The sequence below is a fragment of the Oncorhynchus kisutch genome, linkage group LG27 (assembly GCF_002021735.2).
Source record: "Oncorhynchus kisutch isolate 150728-3 linkage group LG27, Okis_V2, whole genome shotgun sequence".
NCBI classification, from domain to species: Eukaryota; Metazoa; Chordata; class Actinopteri; order Salmoniformes; family Salmonidae; genus Oncorhynchus; species Oncorhynchus kisutch.
Window position 1 is genome coordinate 32462630 of NC_034200.2, and position 24013 is coordinate 32486642.

At 41.9% G+C, this 24013-nt stretch overlaps 1 protein-coding gene across 1 annotated transcript in view; it reads right to left on the bottom strand.

Moving 5' to 3' along the window:
• The window catches only part of LOC109871888 (gelsolin-like), a 35833-nt gene extending 12347 nt beyond the window's left edge, over positions 1-23486 (bottom strand). The window contains exons 1-4 of the mRNA XM_020462908.2: positions 23354-23486; positions 13870-14057; positions 2021-2175; positions 24-185 (exon numbers count right to left, since the gene is read on the bottom strand). Coding sequence (XP_020318497.1) covers positions 24-185; positions 2021-2175; positions 13870-14050 — 498 coding nt within the window. The 5' untranslated portion in view covers positions 14051-14057; positions 23354-23486. The remainder of the gene's footprint in view (positions 1-23; positions 186-2020; positions 2176-13869; positions 14058-23353) is intronic.
• Between the last annotated feature and the right edge of the window lie 527 nt (positions 23487-24013).

Below are 24013 nucleotides of genomic sequence, written 5' to 3' on the forward strand. Positions count from 1 at the left end.
TGTACTGTAGTGTAGAGTTTTACCTTGCCCAGGTCCACGATAAAGCAGTCTCCCTGGTTGAAGCTTGCCCAGGACAGTACTACCTCCGTGGCCCGGATGGTCCGCCTCCCCTTGATGTGCAACAAGCGCTTCACGCTCATGTCATTGGTCACAACGTGCTGGAAGCCTGAAGCCACACCACCTTGCTGTGATAGGAGGGGTCAAATAATGTCAAAGAGTAACGATGAGGCTTGTTCGGTGGAGCGTAATGTTTGAAACCTTGCAGCTTGAAATGTATTACATAAAACTTGCATTATTCCCTGTTCGACAAGACAGAGAATCATTTCTGTTCTACACTACAGATTTCTACCTTAATGTGCTGTCAGCTGAGCCTTCCTGGTAAGCCGCCACACAAAAACATGCACATGGAGGTTAGAGGGAAATATTGAATCATGATAAAAGTTTGCAAACCATTGATATCACTGTCCAAACTTCAATTCAACTCAAACAATTTGTCCATTGGTTTGGGGAAAAAACATTGGCAAATCCTGGTTCTGCTTTTCCTCTCAAGGGCATACAAAGTGTGTTCCCATGTTATGTGATTATGAAAATTCCCCAAATGAGAAACAGATCTACTCTGAGGGAGAGAGTTCTCCTGAGAAAGACAGATAACTTTCCATGGCAGAGAAGCAGCTTTGTTTATTTTCATGGAAAGAATGTTTTATGTCTACAGGGTAATGAAGGTTTCATATAATGAGCCCTAGCTTGGTACCCTGTTCCCCTCTCCCTCTTTTCTCACCCCTCCCTATTTCTCCCTCTTACCCTCTCTCTCTTTCCCCTCTCTCTCAATGTCCAGATGCTTTTTTTTTTATCAGCGTGTGTGTTTTGAGGTGGGGGTGGGGAGGGGGTAAATGTGGTGTTGTAGTGAAATGAGGATTTCTCATTAATTAATTTCTCATGTTAACCTTTCCTCTCTTTGTTCTGCTCCCTCATAATCCACATCTCTTTCTTTCTCCCCCTCTCTATTTTTCTCTCTCAAGGACACTGTGTGTAACTCTACAATAAAAGGAAGATAGTTTCCACAAACCGAACATTAAAAATGGTAAACAGAACTGGGTTAATTACTGCCATCTAAACCAAGGTCTGAGGTGTTTCTGGAAATGTAAAAAGACGGTGAGAGAAACAGCAAAGGGTAAACTCTCAAATCCCACAGTTGTTGTATTTATAAGGATTTCAAAATGGCTGCCGTTGACATGCTGGTTGCAGTGACTATAGTGCCTGTCACACCTTTGGATGTAAACACGACAAAGGCTAAGAGGAATGAATGTTAATGTCTATGAACTTCAGACTCATTCACTTCATTGCAAAGTTTATGGGATGTCGCAAATGATTAAACCAGTGCTTTAAACCAGTGCTTTAATCATTAGTGACATCCCAGTGATGTCCAAACCGTATCCAGTTTTTCTATCCAGTTTTATCCCGTTTTTTCAACATTTTCTATATCTTATTTTTGGATCAGTAATAATGACTTAATCCTTCTGACCTTATACTGATAGAGTACGTCAATGGATGTCCAAAGAGTATTCCTTGCTATTGCCTAACGCATTGCCACAACAGGAGCGGTTGTAACAGAGATGTTGCAGATCGCTACGACCAACCCCTCTTGCCCCAACTGTTACCTTTCTAATGCAACACAAACCCTTACATTTCTAATGCACAATAAACCACTTCCTTACCATCAACTAACCCAGGGTATCCCAAACTCGGTCCTGCCCCCTAGGTGCACGTTTAGGTTTTTGACCTCGCACTACACAGCTGATTGAAATAATTACAGCTTGATGATGAATTGGTTATTTGAATCAGCTGTGTAGTGCTAGGGTAAAAAACTAAATGTGCACCCAGAGGGTGCCCCAGGACCGAGTTTGGGAAACCCTGAACCCACTGCTCTTGTTCAAAGTGTCATTAGTGGATGATTCATTGGAATAAAAAAACTAATCACTTCCCACTCTACATCTTTCAGCTGTTAGCAGAAGAAGCTGACCTTGTACTTGATGCCAGACTTAAAGTAGCCCAAGAAGGTGATGGACTCGTTGTTCTGGACCTCTCTGAACTGGACCGGCCCTCCGCCCAGGAAGTCATCCAGCTGGGTGGCAAAGATGGCCGCCGCTCCTCTCTCATCCTGAGAACACTCATCCCCTGGAGGAAAGAGAGGAGAGAAAGTTAGAAATCATCCACAGAGAAATTGCTAAAACTTGTTTTGACCAATAGCGGTTAAGTATTGCCTTTCCAGGCCTTTATTCAAACTGTTGAGTATGGTATAGGTGACTGCCTGTTTTGGTTATAGCCATCTTCTTTTGTAATTACAGTACACCAAGCTTACTAGTGAGAGTCTACAAGCCGCTTGCACATTCTTCACACTTTCCTGCCTTAAAATGAATTGGGGGAAAAAGGGACAAAATTTGATTTATTTCGTACTTATCTTCACTACCTACTCCACATTTTCAAAGTGAAAATAAAAAACTAACATGTCTTGATTGCATATGTCTTCACACCCCAGAGTTAATACTTGGGGGCAGCCATTACAGCTGTGAATCATTTGGAATCAGATTCAGCCAACTTTGCGCAACTCTCAGGGCAACATACAGTGCCTTCAGAAAGTATTCACGCCCCTTGATTTTTTCCACATTTTGTCATGTTACAGCCTGAACTTAAAATGGATTAAATGTAGATGTTGTGTCACTGGCCTACACACAATACGGCATCATATGAAAGTGGAATAATGTTTTTAGAAATGTTTATAAATTAATTACAAATGAAAAGCTGAAACGTCTTGACTCAATAAGTATTCAATCCCTTTGTTATGGCAAGCCTAAATAAGTTCAGGAGTAGAAATGTGCTTAGCAAGTCACATAGTAAGTTGCAGGGACACACCCTGTGTGCATTAATAGTGTTGAACATGATTTTTGAATGACTACCTCATCTGTGTACCCCACACATACAATGGTGTGTCAATACACCCAGTCACGACGAAGATAGAGGCGTCAGTTGCCAGAGAGGAAGGAAACCGCTCAAGAATTTCACCATGAGGCCAATGGTGACTTTAAAACAGTTACAGAGTTTGATGGCTGTGATAAGAGAAAACTGAGGATGAATCAACAACCTTGTAGTTAATCAACAATACTAACCTAAATGACAGAGTGAAAAGGAAGCCTGTAAAGAATAAATAATTCCAAAACATGCATTCTGTTTGCAATAAGGCACTAAAGTAAAACTGCCCTGAAAAAGTCCTGAATACAAAGAGTTATGTTTGGGCCAAATCCAATACAACACATCACTGAGTACCACTGTTCATATTTTCAAGCATGGTGGTGGCTGCATCATGTTATGGGTATGCTTTTCATTGGCAAGAACTAGGGAGTTATTTAGGATAAAATAAACTAATAGAGCTAAGCACAGGCAAAATTCTAGAGAAAATCCTGGTTCAGTCTGCTATCCAACAGACACTAAGAGACAAATTCCCCTTTCAGCAGGACAATAACCTAAAATGCAAGGCCAAATATGTAACCCTTTTCAGGAAGCTAGGCATATGTCGCACGTCACTACACAGGAATCAAATCAAATGTATTTATAACATATAACTTTTTTACATCAGCAGATGTCACAAAGTGCTTATACAGAAACCCAGTCTAAAACCCCAAACAGCAAGCAATGCAGATGTAGAAGCACAGTGGCTAGGTAAAACTCCCTAGAAAGACAGGATCCTAGGAAGAAACCTAAAGAGGAACCAGGCTCTGAGGGGTTGCCAGTCCTCTTCTGGTTGTGCCGAGTGGAGATTATAAGAGTACATGGCCATTTAGGCCAGATCGTTCTTCAAGATATTCAAATGTTCACAGATGACCAGCAGTGTCAAATAATAATCACAGTGGTTGTAGAGGGGGCAACAGGTCAGCACCTCAGGAGAAAATGTCAGTTGACTTTTCATAGCCGAGCATTCAGAGGTCAGGAGAGGCATTTGAACGTTTTGTTCATTCTTTTGCGGGTTTTGTTGTTGTTGCAGAAATGCCTTCTTAAACGTGAACATTCAAGTGCCCCAATAATAAACTGCCATCTGTAAATATGAATACAATTGTTCAATTACAAGCCTAGTTGGTTTAGCCACAGAAAAAGACAGGAACCTTCCCGTTAGCCACGATTGGCTGGGATATTGGATGCCAAGAGATGAGTTCGGATAAGTCTGACCGGTAGGCATGGTTTTGCCTATAACAAGCTGCTCAGTATGTTTAGATCATCTTTGCTACTGCATTTTTTTTTTTTAATATAGAACTTTAGCCATGGAGAACTTCAAAAGTGTTGCTACTGCTCTCAACAACATTGCTTCACAGAATTTAGCAAACGCTATCGACAAAGATCAGTGGGAAAAATTGCGATGGCCTACTTTCTACACACGGTCAGTGTGAACCGGAGTGATTTAACACAACGGGCCAAACAAGCAGTAGCTACAAACAAAACGGAAACGACACAGGACGTCTTACTTAGTTAAAGTGGTTCAGTCCGCCGTGAAGCGTTCATCCATGTATACGGGTAAAAGTCTAGCTACATTTTCAGATTATATGCGTATCGAATTTAGTCAGAAACTCGTTTTCATTGCAAGTTAAAGAGTACTGTTAGCTAGCTAGCGAACGTTAGCTTCCTGGCTCGCTAGCTAACATTACTTGTATGATCTGTGTAATATTATTTGTATCTCAGAGAGCCATTTACCATGCTAATTATAGCCTAATGTTAGTTAGCTAGATAACATTGAACCTAGTTGGTTAGCTTTAGCTACCTGCAGATTCATATTAATGCATTTCATGCATGGTGGCTAGCTATGACAATCCATTTGTACTGTATGGGTGGGGATTATGGTTCATATTTTAGCTAGCTAGCTTCATGTCTAAACAAGATACTCCACTTCGCCAGATGATTACATGACCCATCAAGTTAGGTAGGTGTGTCTGTGGGTGATTACGGCCTTCTATTGTATTTCATGAACATGTGTACATGTCTAGACAATAGTGAACCATCCACTTAGCTAGATGTGGCTGGGGTGTGGTTATAACATTTCTTTCACATGACCCATCAATTTAGACATGTGTGTCTGGGTCAGCATCATCTAATAATTTAAACACTTTCTATTTTTGACATTGCTACTATGCAAGAAACCATTTCACTGTACCGTTTACACCTTCTGTATCCTGTGCATGTGACAAGTAAACTTTGATTGTATTTGATACAGTGTGTGTTTACCAGAGATGGTAATGGGAAGAACAACATGACCTGCACCACAGTCAGATTAGGATATAAGAACTAAGATCAAGTGGATTTTTACCTGGTGGTTTTCCCTTATTATAGGCTACTGAAATCTTTGGTTGTTCACTACACTACATTACTCCATTTGTTTAGCACATGTCTTCACATGTGAATCCTTAAAGAGATGGATGGGGCTAAGGCTTAAGAGCGTGTGAACAATGCTGAATAAGCATATTCAAGGGACATTCTCAAAAGTGGGGTTACAAGTTTATAAACTTTCAAAGCAGAATTAGTTCCCATCCCACTGCAGTGTATGATTTTGTAAAAACACTTTCTAATTTTGCAACATAAGAACAAATCGAGGTGGTCGGTCACATATACAATACATTTGCTTACCAACGACTTTGAATGTTCCTGAGTGGCCTAGTAATGGCAATACTTGAAAATGGCTGTCTAGCAATGATCAACCACCAACTTGACAGAGCTTGAAGAATTTTTTTAATAATAATGTGCAAATAATGTACAATCCAGGTGTGCAAAGCTCTTAGAGAATTACCCAGAAAGTCTCACAGGTGTAATCACTGCCAAAGGTGATTCTAACATGAATTAACTCAGTAGTGTGAATACTTATGTAAATGAGATATTTCTGTATTTCATTTTCAATCAATTTGCTTAAATTTCTAAAAACATATTTTCACTTTTTCATTATTGGCTATTGTGTGTAGATGCGGGCAAAAACATCTAAATGTCATCTCTTTTGAATTCAGGCTGTAACACAACAAAATGTTGTTGAAATTTCATTGAAATACGGTGATTCAACTAATCTGTGCCTAGTTGTAACTTCATCCCAGTGTTAGGTTTTCAGAAGAGGCGGGTCTTCCTTTTTACTTGGGCTTTCCTCCATTCATATATATGTCGATCCTAACAAACTCCCCAGTCCCTGCCAGTGACAAGCATATGTCATGGTTCCTCCGGGCACCAGAGGGCGGTAGACACCGCCCTAGAGACTATCTTTGCTACTCAGGTGTTGCTTATCATTTCATTATTATTTTCCTTTTTTAAATAGGTGTATTTTCTGTCCTTGTTTGCAGAAGCTTGATTTTGGTTGCCCTGTGTGTTTGTTGCCTGAGTAAGAGGTCTAGAGTTTGTTGGTTGTCAGTGTTACTGTTATCCTTCTGTTACCTTATTTTCAGTCAAGTATTTACGGTTATCCTAAACCATTGATTCCTCATCTGGTCCAGCACCTGGATCCAACCCCACCACGTCACAGCAAGCTTCTGCCCCAACATGGACCCAGCAGAGATCAACCAGATGAGAGGTCATAACCCACAGAGGAGCACTGTTGGGAAGACAGCAAGAACAATTCTCCCAGATCTCCGAGATCCTCCGGGCACTCACCAATTCCTTCTGTCCACAGCACACCCCAACCCAGGAAGAGCCAATGCCCAAGTCTCATCGCCCAGTGCTACAGGCGTTACCGTAGTTCCTCCAGGGACCCTGCACTGGGAACCCAAGATCCCAGCCCCTGAGTGGTATGACAGCCACCCAGGAGGATGTAAGGGTTTTCTCACTCAGTGCTCTGGTGTTCGAGTTACAGTCCTCCTTGTTTCACTCCGATCGGGCCATGATCGCCTACATCATCTCTCTGCTCTCGGGCAGGGCCCTGGTGTGGGGAACAGCCGTGTAGGAACAGCAGCCACCATCCTGCAGCTCCATATTAGCCTTCGCTGCCGAGCTGTGTCGAGTCTTTGACTACCCAGTCGATGGACGGGGAGCAGCAAGCTGACTGGTCCGCCAGGGGGCCAGACCAGTGGATGACTTCGCCAATGAGTTCCGTACCCTCGCCACCGAAAGTAGGTGGAATACTGAGGCACTGGTTACCACTTTCCACTAGGGCTTGTCTAACGCTATCAAGGATGATCTGGCTGCCTGGGAACTGGGAGAGGACCTTGAGTCCCTGATAACGCTGGAAATCAGGCTTTACAACAGCTTCTGAGAATGGGGATGAGAGCGTTTTTTTTGACACCACCCCAGTATCCTGGCTTTCTGAACCCAGCATTGAGGAGCCAATACAGCTGGGACACACGTCTGAGCCCACAGGAGCATGACAGACACACGCGCGCAGGCTGCTGCCTCTACTGCGGAGGTTGCGGTCATCACCGTGCTACATGTCCAGAGCTGACGGGAAACCCCAGGGCTCGCTAGGACAAGGGGAGACCCTGATAAGCTGTGCAGTTACCTCCCGGCTACCCAGTCACTGTATGTTACTACCCACAACCCTCCACTGGGAAAACCGTCAACACCGGATTCAACTCTTCGTGGACTCTGGGGCCGCAGAAAACTTCATTGGTCCCCTGTGTGAAATGTCCCATCCCTCTGCAGATTCAAGCCCTTGATGGACACCCCACTGGCTCTGGCCAGGGGGCCTATCAGACCAAGCCCATTCTACTTTAGGTTGGGGTGAACCACTCAGACGTAAGTTTTATTTTGATCACTGCTCTTGAGAACCCACTTATCCTAGGGTACCCCTGGCTAGTGCTACATAACCCACGATTCTCCTGGTCCATGGGACACCTACTAGACTGGGGTAAGGACTGCCAGACTAAATGACTAAGACCCCCACCAAGGGCCTAGCCATGTCCTCCTACATCCATTAAAGGCCAAGACCTCTCCGCTCTCCCTCCCGAATACTTCGACCTCTGGGAGGCCCTCAGTAAGAGGCTACAGGCCACCCTTCTCCCTCATCGTCCATATGACTGTGCCATAACTCCTACCTGGCTCCACACCTCCCCGGGGCCATCTGTACTCTCTCTCAACCCTTGAAGCGGCAGTCCTGGACAATTACATCCGGGAGTCGCTGGAGGCAAGATTAATTCGACCCTCTACATCCCCAGCTGATGCAGGCTTCTTTTTTGTGTGTAAGGATGGAGGCCTGCGTCTGTGCATCGATTAGAGGGCTGAACCGGATTACGATCAAGAATGTCCGTTGCCTTAGAGTTGGCCCAATGGGCCAAATTCTTCACCAGGGAAGGAGATTAGTGGAAAACTGCCTTTAACACCCCTAGTGGCCACTATGAGTATTTAGTCATGTCTTTCGACTACAGACTTCCCCAGGACATTGTCTCATATCGGGGCCCCCAGTTTGTTGCAAGCTATTGAAAGACCTTCTGCTCTGTTGGGGGCATCGGTAATTCTTTACTTGGGGTTCCACCCACAGTTGAATGGGTAAATGGAGCGTGCCAACCAGGAGCTAGGGAAATTACTCCGCTGCTTCGTCTACACTCAGGCCAGAAACTGGAGCAGATAACTCGTCTGGGCGGAGTATGCTCATAACACACTGCCGAACTCATCCACTGGACTGTCACCATCACCTGCCCGACATCAACATCAGGCAAACCGGCACCGAAGACCTCTTCGGCTCCTCCGACTGGGTCAACGGGTGTGGCTGTTCACTCATGATCTGTCCTTAAAGGTGAATTTGTGGGGGCTTGCTCCTCGCTACATAGGACCCTTCAAGATCCTGAGTCGCATCAACCTGGATACCTATCGTCTCCAGCTTCCCAGGTACATGAGGTTCTGTCTGTCCTTCCATGTCTCCAGTCTCAAGCCCCCCCCCCCCCCCCCCCCCCACCACCTGCTCCTCCGCCCCCTCGACTTGTGGATGGCCAACCTGGCCTACACTGTCTGACGTCAGTCGGAGGCTCGCCCTGTAGTACCTGGTGGACTGGGAGAGCACGGACCCGAGGAGGGGGCATGGGTGCCGGCCCGGGACATCCTGGATCCGGGTCTGGTAAGAGACTTCAACCGATTACGTGGTGGTCGTCAGGGCTCCGCAGCTGGAGCCGCTCCTGGGGGTGTACTGTCATGGTTCCTCCGGGCAGCAGATGCCGTCCTAAAGACATTCTTTGTTCCTCAGGTGTTGCTTATCACTTCATTTATGATAAAAAAAAAAAAAATGTAATGTGTGTTTTCTGTCCTTGTTTGCAGAAGCTTGATTTCGGTTGCCTCTGTTTGTTGCCTGAGTAAGTTTTCTAGTCCTAGTGTTTTTTTCCCAATATTACTGTGATCCTTATTTTCAGGAAAGTATTTAATTTTAGAATAAACCATTGATTCCGCGTCTGTTCCATTCTCTGCACCTGGGTCCAACCCCACACGTCGCAGCATTCCCATAGCATGATGCTGCCACCACAATACTTTGTACTTTCAAGGGTTTCACTCTGTGTTGTGTTGTATTGGATTTGACCCAAGCCTGTCATTTTCTATATAGGCCAAAAATATATTTCTTTGCCATGTTGTTTTCCAGTATGACTTAATGTCCTTGTTGCAAACAGAATGGATGATTTTGATGGGATTTTTAAACACAGGCTTTCTTTTTCTGTCATTCAGGCCATTAATGTGGAGTGAATACAATGTGTATCCTCTATTTTCAAGTATTGCGGTCGCAGCATCCTGTTATGAGTATGCTTGTCACCGGCAGGGACTGGGAAGTTTGTCAGAATAAAAAAATAAAGGAGACCAGATAAAAAGTTGAAGGAAACCATGCGTCAGTCTTCTGAATATCTCACCCTGGGATAGGTTGCTTTTCAGCGGAACAATTACACAAATGTTTATGCCAAAGACAGACTAGAATGGCTTTCCAATAGGTGTTGAGTGTTCTGGAATGATCCGGTCTCTGTCCTGACTTAAATCTGTTTGAAAAAAATATATAAGGTTTGAATATTGCTGTACAATAATTCATTGCCAAATTTACTGAGCCTGAGAAATTTTTACATAAACAATGGATATGTTTCCCAAAGAGTTACGGTGGGGCAAAAAACTATTTAGTCAGCCACCAATTGTGCAAGTTCTCCCACTTAAAAAGATGAGAGAGGCCTATGATTTTCATCATAGGTACACTTCAACTATGACAGACAAAATGAGAGAAAAAAAATCCAGAAAATCACATTGTAGGATTTTTAATGAATTTATTTCCTAATTATGGTGGAAAATAAGTATTTGGTCAATAAGTTTCTCAATACTTTGGTATATACCCTTTGTTGGCAATGACAGGGATCAAACGTTTTCTGTAAGTCTTCACAAGGTTTTCACACACTGTTGCTGGTATTTTGGCCCATTCCTCCATGCAGATCTCCTCTAGAGCAGTGATGTTTTGGGGCTGTTGCTGGGCAACACGGACTTTCAACTCCCTCCAAAGATTTTCTATGGGGTTGAGATCTGGAGACTGGCTAGGCCACTCCAGGACCTTGAAATGCTTCTTAAGAAGCCACTCCTTCGTTGCCCGGGCGGTATGTTTGGGATCATTGTCATGCTGAAAGAGCCAGCCACGTTTCATATTCAATGCCCTTACTGATGGAAGGAGGTTTTCACTTAAAATCTCACGATACATGGCCCCATTCATTCTTTCCTTTACACGGATCAGTCGTCCTGGTCCCTTTGCAGAAAAACAGCCCCAAAGCATGATGTTTCCATCCCCATGCTTCACAGTAGGTATGGTGTTCTTTGGATGCAACTCAGCATTCTTTGTCCTCCAAACACGACGAGTTGAGTTACTTTTTTGCCCCACTGTATGCAAAGTTGGTAGAATCTTTGATTTATATCTGTAAAAAAATCTCTGGGGTGTGAAGACCTATACAATCAAGACATGTTTTTGTAAAAAAATATATTTAAAAAATGTTCACTTTGAAAATGTTGTAGGTATTGTAAAACGGTAGGAAAAAACAATCCTATTTTATAAATTTTTAAATGTGACGACTCTTCAAGGAGTGTGTAGACTTTCAATGGGTACTGCACAGTATGTACATAAATACTTGTTTTAAAACTGGTTTGATCAGATTCAACAAGAACTCGACCAAGAGCCAGAACGTTCTCTTTACTACAGCTAAATATGGTTTGAGTTTTGCCCTGGGGCTCCAACATGTGGTTGAAAAACTGAAACAATGGGGTGGAGTTGTTTGCAACTCTGCGTGGATCCCTCTCAGATCTCGAACGGGAATGATAGAGAATGTTAGATCAGTAAGGCCGCCACCACAACAAAGAACTGAAGCCTCGATCAGAGGGAGAGCTAGGCACCACATAAACCCATCCAGACCCAAGCCTCTCTAATGTGGCTGGGTAATGACTAACAGGCACTGGTATGCTATGTGTGAGAGCCAGCAGCATGCACACTGTGTTCACTCTGGTTTGTCTCAGTGCAAAGTCGAACTGACAAACTAGACATAGGAGAGTTGGAGGGAAGAGGAGAGAGACAGGGAAAGAGAGTAAAGGAAAGAGAGCTAGAGAGAGAGGGAGGAAAGGAGACAGAGACAGAAAGAAGGAGATGAGGGAGTGTAGTATACACTCTCTACTACACGTAATTACTTGTGGGCTTTCTTTGAAGATGTGCAGCTTTTTGACAATTGAATCAAGCTAATAGACATGACAGGAAAACAAGAGGGGAAATAGAATTACACAAGTTAATTTCACACAAGAGTTTCAACACTTCTGCTGTCTCAACACTTAGATACAGTGTCAGGGTGGAAATGCTTTCTCACGTATGTGTGTTGAGAAAGAGGAACATTTCCTGCTAAGCAATATTTGTTATATGCAGATTCAGTGTCTACAATACATGTATATTTGACCATAGCTATAGGGTATTTATTCACATGCACACTGACAAAAGTAATGTTCTCTATAAGGGTCTATGTGTAGATTAACCACAGCTACCACAGGTAGCCATTACAGAGACAAATAGACCCTCTTGGTGAGAGATACAGCAGGCATTACAGAGACAAATAGACCCTCTTGGTGGGAGATACAGCAGGCATTACAGAGGCAATAGACCCTCTTGGTGGTTGATACAGTAGCCATTACAGAGACAAATAGACCCTCTTGGTGAGAGATACAGCATTTCAGTTCCTTATCGACGTACGAAACTTCTACAAATACTTGCTATTTTGTTACACGGTTTCTACCATGAGAGGCCGTGTGAATTTGCATGATATAAATCATGTAAAGTAAATACATTTCTGAGCCGGTTCAAAGCCCCGGTTTATATCGTTCCTTTCTGTTCTTTGAAAATCTCTGAAATCATAATTGTTTTACATTTTGTTCGATGCTAAATTACTTAACCAATTATGCAGTACGGATAGACCGGTTGCTATGGAGCAGGCAAGCTATAGCTCAGTGAGTTGTTTACAGGCAAGCTATAGCTCAGTGAGTTGTTACAGGCAAGCTATAGCTCAGTGAGTTGTTTACAGGCAAGCTATAGCTCAGTGAGTTGTTTACAGGCAAGCTATAGCTCAGTGAGTTGTTTACAGGCAAGCTATAGCTCAGTGAGTTGTTACAGGCAAGCTATAGCTCAGTGAGTTGTTACAGGCAAGCTATAGATCAGTGAGTTGTTTACAGGCAAGCTATAGCTCAGTGAGTTGTTACAGGCAAGCTATAGCTCAGTGAGTTGTTACAGGCAAGCTATAGCTCAGTGAGTTGTTACAGGCAAGCTATAGCTCAGTGAGTTGTTACAGGCAAGCTATAGATCAGTGAGTTGTTTACAGGCAAGCTATAGCTCAGTGAGTTGTTACAGGCAAGCTATAGCTCAGTGAGTTGTTACAGGCAAGCTATAGCTCAGTGAGTTGTTTACAGGGAAGATGGAAAGATAAGTGTCGGGCGTGAGATGCAACTAAAATTTTGCGGGTTGGGAGAGAGCGAGAGAGGGTGGAGGACGAGGCTTGGCTTGCAACGCTTGGCCTCTTGTAATGACATGTAGTATCTGAATTAGGCCTACATAATTATACCTACAGAGGAGCGGTTTCTAGGGAGGAACTTTGAATGTCTTTGAACTTCAGAGTTGACTTAACGTTGGACCAGAAAAGTTAGCTAGCTAACAAGCTTGTGTGTGCAGAGCGACACCAGAAATAAAAACACATCTTACCTTTTAGTAGTTAATAAATCCAGTGTGAAATGTGATAACTATAGTATCCCTAACAAGCATTGAAAAAGTTTATCCATTGTTCTCTAATTAAAAATCTCTCTCCCTATCTTCTGAATCACGCTTATAACGTCAGTAGGCTACAGCTAAGCTTCGGAGGGGGCGGCAGGCAGATGTTCAGCTGGCAGGCAGATTCTCAGCTGGCAGAAGTTTCTGATTGACAGAGGGGGGGCTTTGCATAGGCGCTTTGTTGCCCGGATGTAAAATAACGTTATTAACCGGTTTCCATGCTTTTAAAATAATGGTTCTGTTCTGGAACAGTATAGTTCACTTTAGTTCCTGGTTCTGATTCTTTTCCTTGAAAATGTGTATTATTTTCCGGTTTTCTGTTCTGTTCCCTGAACCGGTTCCAACACTTTAAAGTAGCTCTTCTCTCCCTCTCTTTCTCAAAGTAAACATTGATCTAACATGACTGGATGAAAGCAAGAAATCTACTACATAGATATCTCAGATCCAGTCCATGTCCAATCAGTTGTTACTAATAGGAGTCTAGTGTAGTCTGTTTGTCTGTAGGTGTGTGTGTGTGTGTGTGTGTGTGTGTGTGTGTGTGTGTGTGTGTGTGTGTGTGTGTGTGTGTGTGTGTGTGTGTGTGTGTGTGTGTGTGTGTGTGTGTGTGTGTGTGTGTACGCAAGTCTTACCCATCCACATGTGTATGTAGTAGGAGGGAGCTGCAGTTGTGTAGAGGAGCAGATAGGCATCTCCTGTGTAGAAGTTGCCGTGCAGGGCCTTGGGGACAGGCTTCAGGTCCATGTTCTCAATACGCCACACCTGCAGCCCTTTCTCCTTCCCTGCAGTCACAAACTCCTTGTGTGACACCATGACAGCTCTGAGAGAGAGAGGCAGAGAGAGCTGGAGCTTCAAGAGGCAGACATACCATAAAAGTCATAAACATAAGTCATAAACATCTCTTCTTTTACAACTTCTCTTCTTAATGGTTCAATATGCAGAAATCTCTCAATTTTCTGGTTGCTAAAATTCTAATAGTTCACCTACTATCAGTTTATGTAACAAAACAAGCAAGTATAGTGTAGCAAATCATTGTACTAACCACTGTGAAATATATTTTCCATAATCCAAAATATTGTATTTTCAGCTGTTTGAAGCTTGTTTAAAAAAACAAAAGTAAAAGAAGCAAAAAACTCAATTTAAGGAGAAGCATAGAAATACTGCACATAGAACAGATATAACACTCCTTAGACTTGCTTTCAATGAGAATGACAGATCTATCATTTCTAAGTGAATTTGGTGTGTGTTGATAGTAGTGGGAGAGGTTGATTACACCGTGAAACAAATCATCATACAGTGATAACCCACTGCCCTTACTCTACCCTCTCAGCACCATAAGGCTTAATGTGCCTCTAATACAGATAACCCCTTATCATGGGCCATTGCATAATCTTTTTCAGATCAGAAAGTGGTTTGCTAGTGTCATGTAGCCTATGGGCTCTATTTTAACTAAACTAACGCAATGGAAAATCTAAGCGCAGGCGATAGCGCTATGGGTTCAGGGAAGTGTCAGAAATGATTGGTGCACTTGTCAGAGGCTTGGCCCCTCACTGGCCAATCAGAACGTGCTCCATGGCCAAATATGTGGTTGCTTCAAGTTGTGTATTTCCAACCATTTATGTATGGCCTTGGAATCAACTCCAATTCCAATGTTAGTCCATTATAGTTTGATAAATGGCATACAGAAACAAAATTACAAAATGTAGACCTATCTTTGCTAAATAGGTTAACTTGAACCGATTTTCAGTCCACATTGTTCTAGGGGCATCCCCACAGATATAGGGGCAAGGCCTAGTGTACATTACATTATGGCTGAGAATGGACATGCCAAACATAGTCAATAAGCAAGACTAAATTCATTATAATATGGCCTAAAAAGAGAACGAATAATTCTAATCAAACTCTAAACAAAACGAAACAACAACTTGTTTTAAATTTACTATGTCACACTTACAGGCACCATAATTTCTCCCCGTGGCCATATAATATGAAAACAATGGAGACTATGGAGGGTTTTACGGCACATTCAAACTTTTCACAGTAACTGGACAAAGATCCAACATAAAGAGAAAAGGAGAATGTCCATTCTGTTATGCTCTGTTATGCTGCTCCCAATGTCCACTCTGTTATGCTGCTCCCAATGTCCACTCTGTTATGCTGCTCCCAATGTCCACTCTGTTATGCTGCTCCCAATGTCCACTCTGTTATGCTGCTCCCAATGTCCACTCCATTAATGCTGCTCCCAAATAGGCCTATGTTTTATGAACATAATCAGAACCATTTTACAGATCAGATCACATTCACACATCTCCAGAAGTTGCATTGCAAGCGCGCCGCGGACGTTGTAACCATAAAACCAGGAAGGTGAATCATTCTAATAAGATTGGTTGAAATAAAATGGAATTTTTTTTATATATATATTTTTAAACAACAACAATAAATACATGTAATATGTAATGATATCATACAACCACCAGGATAAAAAGCCAGGCGTTGCTGTTGAACCAGTCTTCACTATAGTAGGCCTAAGGGAGGGCTCGGGTTTGAACATATGAAACGTAAAACAAGCAATTGTTACAGGTTAGAGAGAACTTCTAAATACGAGGTTCACCGGTATTACACAAGGTTCTCATCTCTCATTTCATGATGGGCATGGACACGTAGCCTACATCATGGAGGGGGTTTTACGCACGTCCAATACGGGTCCTGGATGGCTAAAATAATGTTGCCTACAACGCATAGATAAAAAGGGAATATCAGCTCACTGTTTTACTTCTCTCAAACTAGATTTTAAGATTTATTTCCAAGCGGTCTCAGAAGCCAAACCCTTTATCGACAGTCTTGACTACTTCACAATTGCATTGGGCAGGACAAAAAAGCCTTCATTGAGAGGAGGCTATGCTTGGTTTTTATCCAAATATATCAAAATGGGGAAAAAAACATGAGTTTTTATGTTTCAAAATATAAAAACTATACAGGAACCAAAAGCACATTAGGCTTCTCTTGTTCCATGCGCATTAGGGCAGTGTGCGTCTCGTCTAGATAGGCAGCGTTTCCACTGTACAAATGAATGCCATAAACCAACTGTGTTACCTGTAAAACCAGCTTTTGGTTGGTCTTAAATATCCCTATCAGCACTGCCTGAAATTAGCCCTTTGGATTGTGTTTTTAAGGACACACCTAAAATATTTCCACCCCTCCCATCTGAACGCAAGCGAGCAGATATACAGTCGTATGAAAATGTTTGGGCACCCCTCTGAGGCAGCATAATCATTTACTCTGTCGTCACAGAAAATGATCACAGTGTCATGCCATTCATTTTCTAATAAAAGCTGAGTACTGGGGTATTGTCCAGACAAAGATTTTGAGTGTAATAATATCATGTTGTATGAAATTAAATCAGATGTGAAAAATAGGCTATGCAAAAATGTGGGCACTCTTGTCATTCTGTTGATTTGAATACCTGTAACTACTTAGCACTGATTAATTGGAACACACAATTGGTTTGGTGAGCTCATTAAGCCTTGAACTTCATAGACAAGTGCATCCAATCATGAGAAAAGGTATTTAAGGTGGCCAATTGCAAGTTGTTGTTCTCTTTGACTCTCCTCTGAAGAGTGGCAACATGGGGGCCTCAAAACAACTTTCATATGACCTGAAAACAAAGATTGTTCAACATTATGGTTTAGAGGAAGTCTACAGAAAGCTATCACAGAGATTTAAGCTGTCAGTGTCCACGGTGAGGAACATAGTGAGGAAATGGAAGACCACAGGCACAGTTCTTGTTAAGGCCAGAAGTGGCAGGCCAAGTAAAATATCGGAGAGGCAAAGGCGAAGGATGGTGAGAACGGTTAAAAACAGCCCACAGACCACCTCCAAAAGACCTACAACATCATCTTGCTGCAGATGGTGTCGCTGTGCATCATTCAACAATTCAGTGCACTTTGCACAAGGAGAAGCTGTATGGGAGAGTGATGCGGAAGAAGCCTTTTCTGCACACACGCCACAAACAGAGTCGCTCGAGGTATGCAAATGCACATTTGGACAAGCCAGCTTCATTTTGGAATAAGGTGCTGTGGACTGATGAAACAAAGATTGAGTTATTTGGTCATAACAAGGGACGTTATGCATGGCGGCAAAAGAACACAGCGTTCCAAGAAAAACACTTGCTACCCACAGTAGAATTTGGTGGGGGTTCCATCATGCTGTGGGGCTGTGTGACCAGTGCCGGTACTGGGAATCTTGTTAAAGTTGAGGGTCGCATGGATTCCACTCAATATCAGCAGATTCTTGGGAATAATGTTGAAGAATCAGTCACAAAGTTGAAGTTACGCCGGGGCTGGATATTTCAACAAGACAACGACCCAAAACACTGCTCAAAATCTACTCTGGCATTTATGCAGAGGAACAAGTACAATGTTCTGGAATGGCCATCCCAGTCCCCAGACCTGAATATCATTGAGAATCTGTGGGATGATTAGAAGTGGGCTGTCCATGCTCGGCAACCATCAAACCTAACTGAACTGGAGATGTTTTGTAAGGAGGAATGGTCCAAAATACCTTCATCCAGAATCCAGACACTCATTAGAGGCTATGGGAAGCGTCTAGAGGCTGTTATTTTAGCAAAAGGAGGCTCTATTAAATATTGATGTGATTTTTCTATTGGGGTGCCCAATCCAATGAACCTAATTTCACTACTGAAATATTTCTGTGTCCATCAGTCATTTGATAGATCAAAATGAAATTGCTGATCCAAACACCCAATTATTTATAAATGGAAATCATGGAAATTATCAGGGGTGCCCAAACCTTTTCCTACGACTGTAAGACAGTTAAATTGCCGAACCTAGCGTTAGGGCTGGGAAATGCTAATGCGGCAGTTTTTACATAACGAAATTGAAAACTAACATGAGTTTACACTAGTGCCATCTTAATGCCAGCCGAAAATAGAGCTCCATGTGTCATGTAACCTATGACTGTAGCCTATGAATTATTGGTTCAAAACTACTGTACCTTCTGTTTGTGTATAAACTTGACTCGTTTCAGGAAACTAGGTGTATGTCACGCGTCACTACTTCACAGGAGAGGCATTGGAACGTAAACATTTATTTTTTATCAAAATGAGTATTTTGGGGGGGCAGAAATGCCTTCTGGAACGTGAACTTTCATGTGCCTTAATAACAAACAAATGTAAATATGAATAAAATTGTTAAATTACAAGCCTAGTTGGTTTAACCACGGAAAAAAGGAGGAACCTTCCCGCTAGCCATGATTGGCTGAGATAATGGATGGGCTGGACTTGCCAATAGATGAGTTCGGATTCATCTGTCATGTAGCACGCTTCTTTCTGTCTATAACATTATCTGCTCAGTATGTGTAGGTAATCCTTTCTATTTAGGCTTTTTTGAAAGATTCCACGAAGAACTGCATAAGTGTTGATAATGTTCCACTTTCTGGAGGACCAAGTTTTGAAATCAGTGGAATGCCAGATGGAAGCAGTATGATAGCTAAGGAGATGGAGAAAATTCTGGTGTTTGATTGCAAATAATGTGAAGGGAGTCAAAAAGAGAACACACAGAAGAAGCCTGTTGTATAACACACCTGTGTCCGGATTACATCTTCAAACTAAGGGCAACCATGGCATCCGCAACACAGATGGAGAACCGTTCATCAATGTATACGGGTAAGAGAGTCTAGCTAGCTACATTTTCAGGTATTATACATTTCTAATTGTTTTTTTGTTGTTGTTGTTTTTTACCCCCTTTTCCTCCCCAATTTTGTGGTATCCAATTGGTAGTTACAGTCTTGTCTCATCACTGCAACTCCCGTACGGACTCGGGAGAGGCGAAGGTTGTGAGCCGTGCATCCTACGAAACACAACCCAACCAAGCCGCACTGCTTCTTGACACAATGCCCACTTAACCCGGAAGCCAGCCGCACCAATGTGTTGGAGGAAACACTGTGCACCTGGCGACCGTGTCAGCGTGCACTGCACCCGGGCCACAGGAGTTGCTAGTGTACGATGGGACAAGGACATTCCTGCCGGCCAAACCCTCCTATAACCCAGACGACGCTGGACCCATTGTGTGCCGCCCCATGGGTCTCCCAGTCGCGTCTGGCTGCGACAGAGCCTAGACTCGAACCCAGAAACTCTAGTGGCACAGCCTTAGACCACTGCACCACTCGGGAGGTTCGATACATTTCTAATTCTGTCAGAAAGTCATTTTCATTTTCATTACAAGTTAAAGCATACTGTTAGCTGGCTGGCTCACTAGCTAACATTACGGGTATGATCTGTGTAATAATATTATTTATAGTTATAGCCTAATGTGAACTAGCTAACATTGAACCTAGCTATACTGAACAAAATTATAAACACAACATGTCGGCCCCATTTTCATGAGCTGAACGTTAGATAGCTAGAAACGAACCAAAACATTGTTTAGAAAGTTGCTTTTAGTTGCCTGGTTTGCTAGATTGACATATACTAAATTCATTTTTAAACTGATGGGTTTATAAGTGTCAAAATACACCTGGTATGCTATTTTGGCTGCTGATGTCATGATCCTGTCGTTTTTGTGTTTATACTTTTTCATAACGGCAACGACAAGTTTGACGTCGGACGACAATAGAATGTTGATGTTGTCACTGCGACAACTGTCTACAGACATGACAATAGAATGTTGATGTTGTCACTGTGACAACTGTCTACAGACATGACAATAGAATGTTGATCTTGTCACCGTGACAACTGTCTACAGACATGTCAATAGACATAGTATAAATCAACCTTTAGTCTTGAAATCTTTGGTTATTTAGTACACTACTGTACTCACTCTGTATAGCACATGGCATCACGTGAATCCTTAAAGAGATGGTTGGAGCTAAGGCTTAAGAGGGTGGGAATGATCTTGAATGGGAGTAGACAAAGAGGAGCTCTCCAGTAGGTGCACCAAAACATTCAAGGGCCATTTTCTCAAAAGTGGGGTTACAAGTGTCAAAGCAGAATTACTTTCCCATTGATCCTTAAATGTAGTGTATGATATACCATTTTCTAGTTCTGAGTCTCCACTTTTATCCAATGTAAAAAACCCAAGTTCAAATTTTGTTACGTAAGATCAAACCGGTCGGCAACAAATGATCATACAAAATAAATATTTTATACATAACTTTAGACTACTGGCACAGATCAAAAATAGTTCAACTAACATTGTACTATTTGTCGTCACTCATTCAGTCAATATATTCAATATAATGTAGTGTATGGGTCGGGAAACTTTGACTTTTAAATTTGTATTAACCTATGGAGGAAACCCCTGAATCTGACACTGACCGACCTAGATTGAGAGATTATGTAGGGATTATGCCAACTACAGATTATGTAGCTCCTTTCCCAGAACCAAGATTTGCTACCACAAGCCCACGGTGTAATATTGTGTTGACATAACCGTGGCTTCGGTATGCTTTCTTGACTTTTAAATGACAGGGAAGATGAGGGAGATTAAACTGAAAATAGAAACAAGGATAACATTTTGTGCCTAGCAATTCTGAATCAAATCAAATGTAATTGTATTTGTCACATGCGCCGAATACTGTCCATGAAATGCTTACTTACAAGCCCTTAACCAACAACGCAGTTTAAGAAATAGAGTTAATAAAATATTTACTAAATAAACTAAAGTAAAAAAATCTAATCAATCAAAAAGCAACACAATAAATGTAAATAACAACAACGAGACTTTATACAGGGTCTACCAGTACTGAGTCAATGTGCAGGGGTACAGGTTACTCCTGGTCATTTGTAAAGGGACTATACAGAGATAATAAACAGAGAGTAGCAGCAATGTAAAAACAAAGGGCGGGGGGGGGGGGGGTCAATGTAAATAGTCTGGGTGGCCTTTTGATTAGTTGTTCAGCAGTCTTATGGCTTGGGGGTAGAAGCTGTTAAGGAGCCTTTTGGTCCTAGGCGATCCAGTACCGCTTACCGTACGGTAGTAGAGAGAACAGTTTATGACTTGGGTGACTGGAGTCTTTGACCATTTTTGGGGTCTTCCTCTGACACCGCCTAGTATATAGGTCCTGGATGTCCGGAAGCTTGGCAAACTGCTTCTAAAACCACTGTTTCTAATGATGCCTACTACTATAACAAATCAGCAGAAGTGATCTTATTATATGATAACAGCGGGTGACTCATTAGCTTACAAACCATAGCCAACTGTGCTGCCTGTGAATTAACTAGCTCTCTGGTTCTGCTCTAAATGAGATAGATCCTCATCTATCTTTGCATTCAAGCAACAACACACCCTTGAGACAATGTAAATGTGTTAGGTGAGCTAGTTATCATATCTATTGAAATCAAATGTGGTGACACCACACGGTAGCCTAGCGCGTTGGGCCAGTAACCGGAAGCTCGCTGTTTCGAATACCCGAGCTGACAAGGTGAAAAAAATCTGTTGATGTGCCATGAGCGAGACACTTAACCCTAATTTACTCCAGGGGTGCTGTACTACTATGGCTGACCCTGTAACACAACACATTTCACTGCACCTATCAGGGGGGGGCAATAAAAGATAAACAAATTTATGACCAAATATTAAAATACCTTTCTCTCTCACACAGACCAACACACACGCTTGTCTTTTCATTTCCACGTGGGGATAATCCAATAATGTACAGTGCATTCAGAAAGTATTCAGACTCCCTTGACTTTTTCCACATTTTGTTACGTTACAGTCTTGGATTAAATTGTTTTTTTTTACCATTCAATACCCCATAATGACAAAGAAAAAACAGGTTTTTAGACATTTTTGCACTGTATAAAAGCTGGATTGTTGATGCTATATGTATTGGCCAATGAGAGATGTTTCAGACACCAGTTGGCCATATTGACACTCCCCAATGGAATTCTGTATTTAAAGCTGCAATAAGTAATTATATATATTTTTTCAACCAGACTCAAATAGAAATGTGTGTTATAGATCTGCCATTCTCATTGAAAGCAAGTCTAAGAAGCAGTAGCTCTGTTCTTTTTGTGCTATTTCTATGCTTCCCATTCTTAAATTTCGTTTTTTGCATTTTTTACTTTCTGGTTTTGTACACCAGCTTCAAAAACTGCAAAGACAATATTTTTGGTTATGGAAAATATACTTCACAGCGGTTTAGATGGTCTACAACACTTTCTTGTTTTGTCACATAAACTGAAATTAAGCAAACTTTATCATTTTTAGCAACCAGGAAATTTCGGAGTGATTTCTGCATAGTGCATCTTTAAGGATTTTTGTTGTTGTAGTGAAGAAAAAAATGATACTTTAAGGAAAATGTTTTTTTATATTTCTTTTCATGTTTTATTTTGATGTTTACCTCACATAATATAACTTAAAAGTATGCATTAAGGTGTCTGTAATAAGGTGTCAGTACACATTTTCACAACGGTGGGGGAGTGCCAAAATGCAGACGGGAGGCCTCAAAACAGCGCCCCATATATATATATACTCTATAACTCATCTAGTGTACTAGTATAGGTCTATAAAATAAATCACTGGCATAATCTGATGCATATAATAATGAATCTGATGCACTTCGAACTCAATGGTGACATTTTTCCATCTTCGCAGGGAACATAACAGAATAGGCTAGCCTGTGCCCCCCCTGTGCTGGGAAATGTTATCAAACCGAGTAGTATAAATGATCCCATGCACAACTCACAATATGATACGCCTATTTACACTTCATTGATAAAGATGGTCAAATAAAGGCATTTGTTTGGCTATTAGTCAACTGCGTAAAGAGTTGAAGAGATAATGTTTCAGTCGATCTCTGTTCAGATTTAAAACAGGAATAGACCGAATTCACAGTCGGTCACACACATCTGGATATGAAATCATTTGGAACTTTGCGCAAATTTTTGAATAATTAAATCCAAACTTCAACAGTGTCTACGATTGCGCACGATAATTTAGACGAAGCTCGATAAACGTTTAGGCGTAATAAAGTTTCCATAGAGACCATTGGAGGTTCAAACAAGTCTCGCAACTTTGTAATAAAATGCATTGCAACAAATAATCAAAATGCACCAAATTATAATACAAAATGTATTAATATCAAAAAGTAACTCACGGTTTGACAGATGTGTAATGGAAAATGAGACAATGGGTGCTAAGTGAGCAGAAACAGATGTGGACGCGAATACAACTTCTTAAAACGCCTGTTCATTGCTTGTTGAGTGTTCAGCCCTTATGGGTTTGACATTGAAGCAACGCATTGATTGGTCGACAATCAAAGCCATGAAAAAGAGAGCTGTACAGAAAATCGAATGAAAGGTAATTCGTCACATGCTTCGTAAACAACAGGTGTGGACTAACGGTGAAACGCTTACTTACAACAATGCAGAGAGAAAGAAAATAATAGAAAAGTAAAACATAATAATACAAGTAATAATAGATACACAATGAGCGACCATAACTTGGCTATATACACGCGGTATCAGTACCGATTCGATGTGCAGGAGTACGAGGTAAATGAGGTAGACGTGCATATAAGTAGGAATAAAGGGACAGATAGTAAAGTGTAGTAGCAGCATATTTGATGATGAACAGTTGGCAAAAAAAAAAGGTGTCCAATGCAGATACTTAAATAGTTAACCAAATAGCTACCTGAACTAACTATTTAGCAGTCTTATTATGGCTTGGGGGGAGAAGCTGTTCAGGGTTCTGTTGGTTCCAGACTTGCCGTGCGGTAGCAGAGAGAACAGTCTATGATTTGGGTGACTGAAGTCTT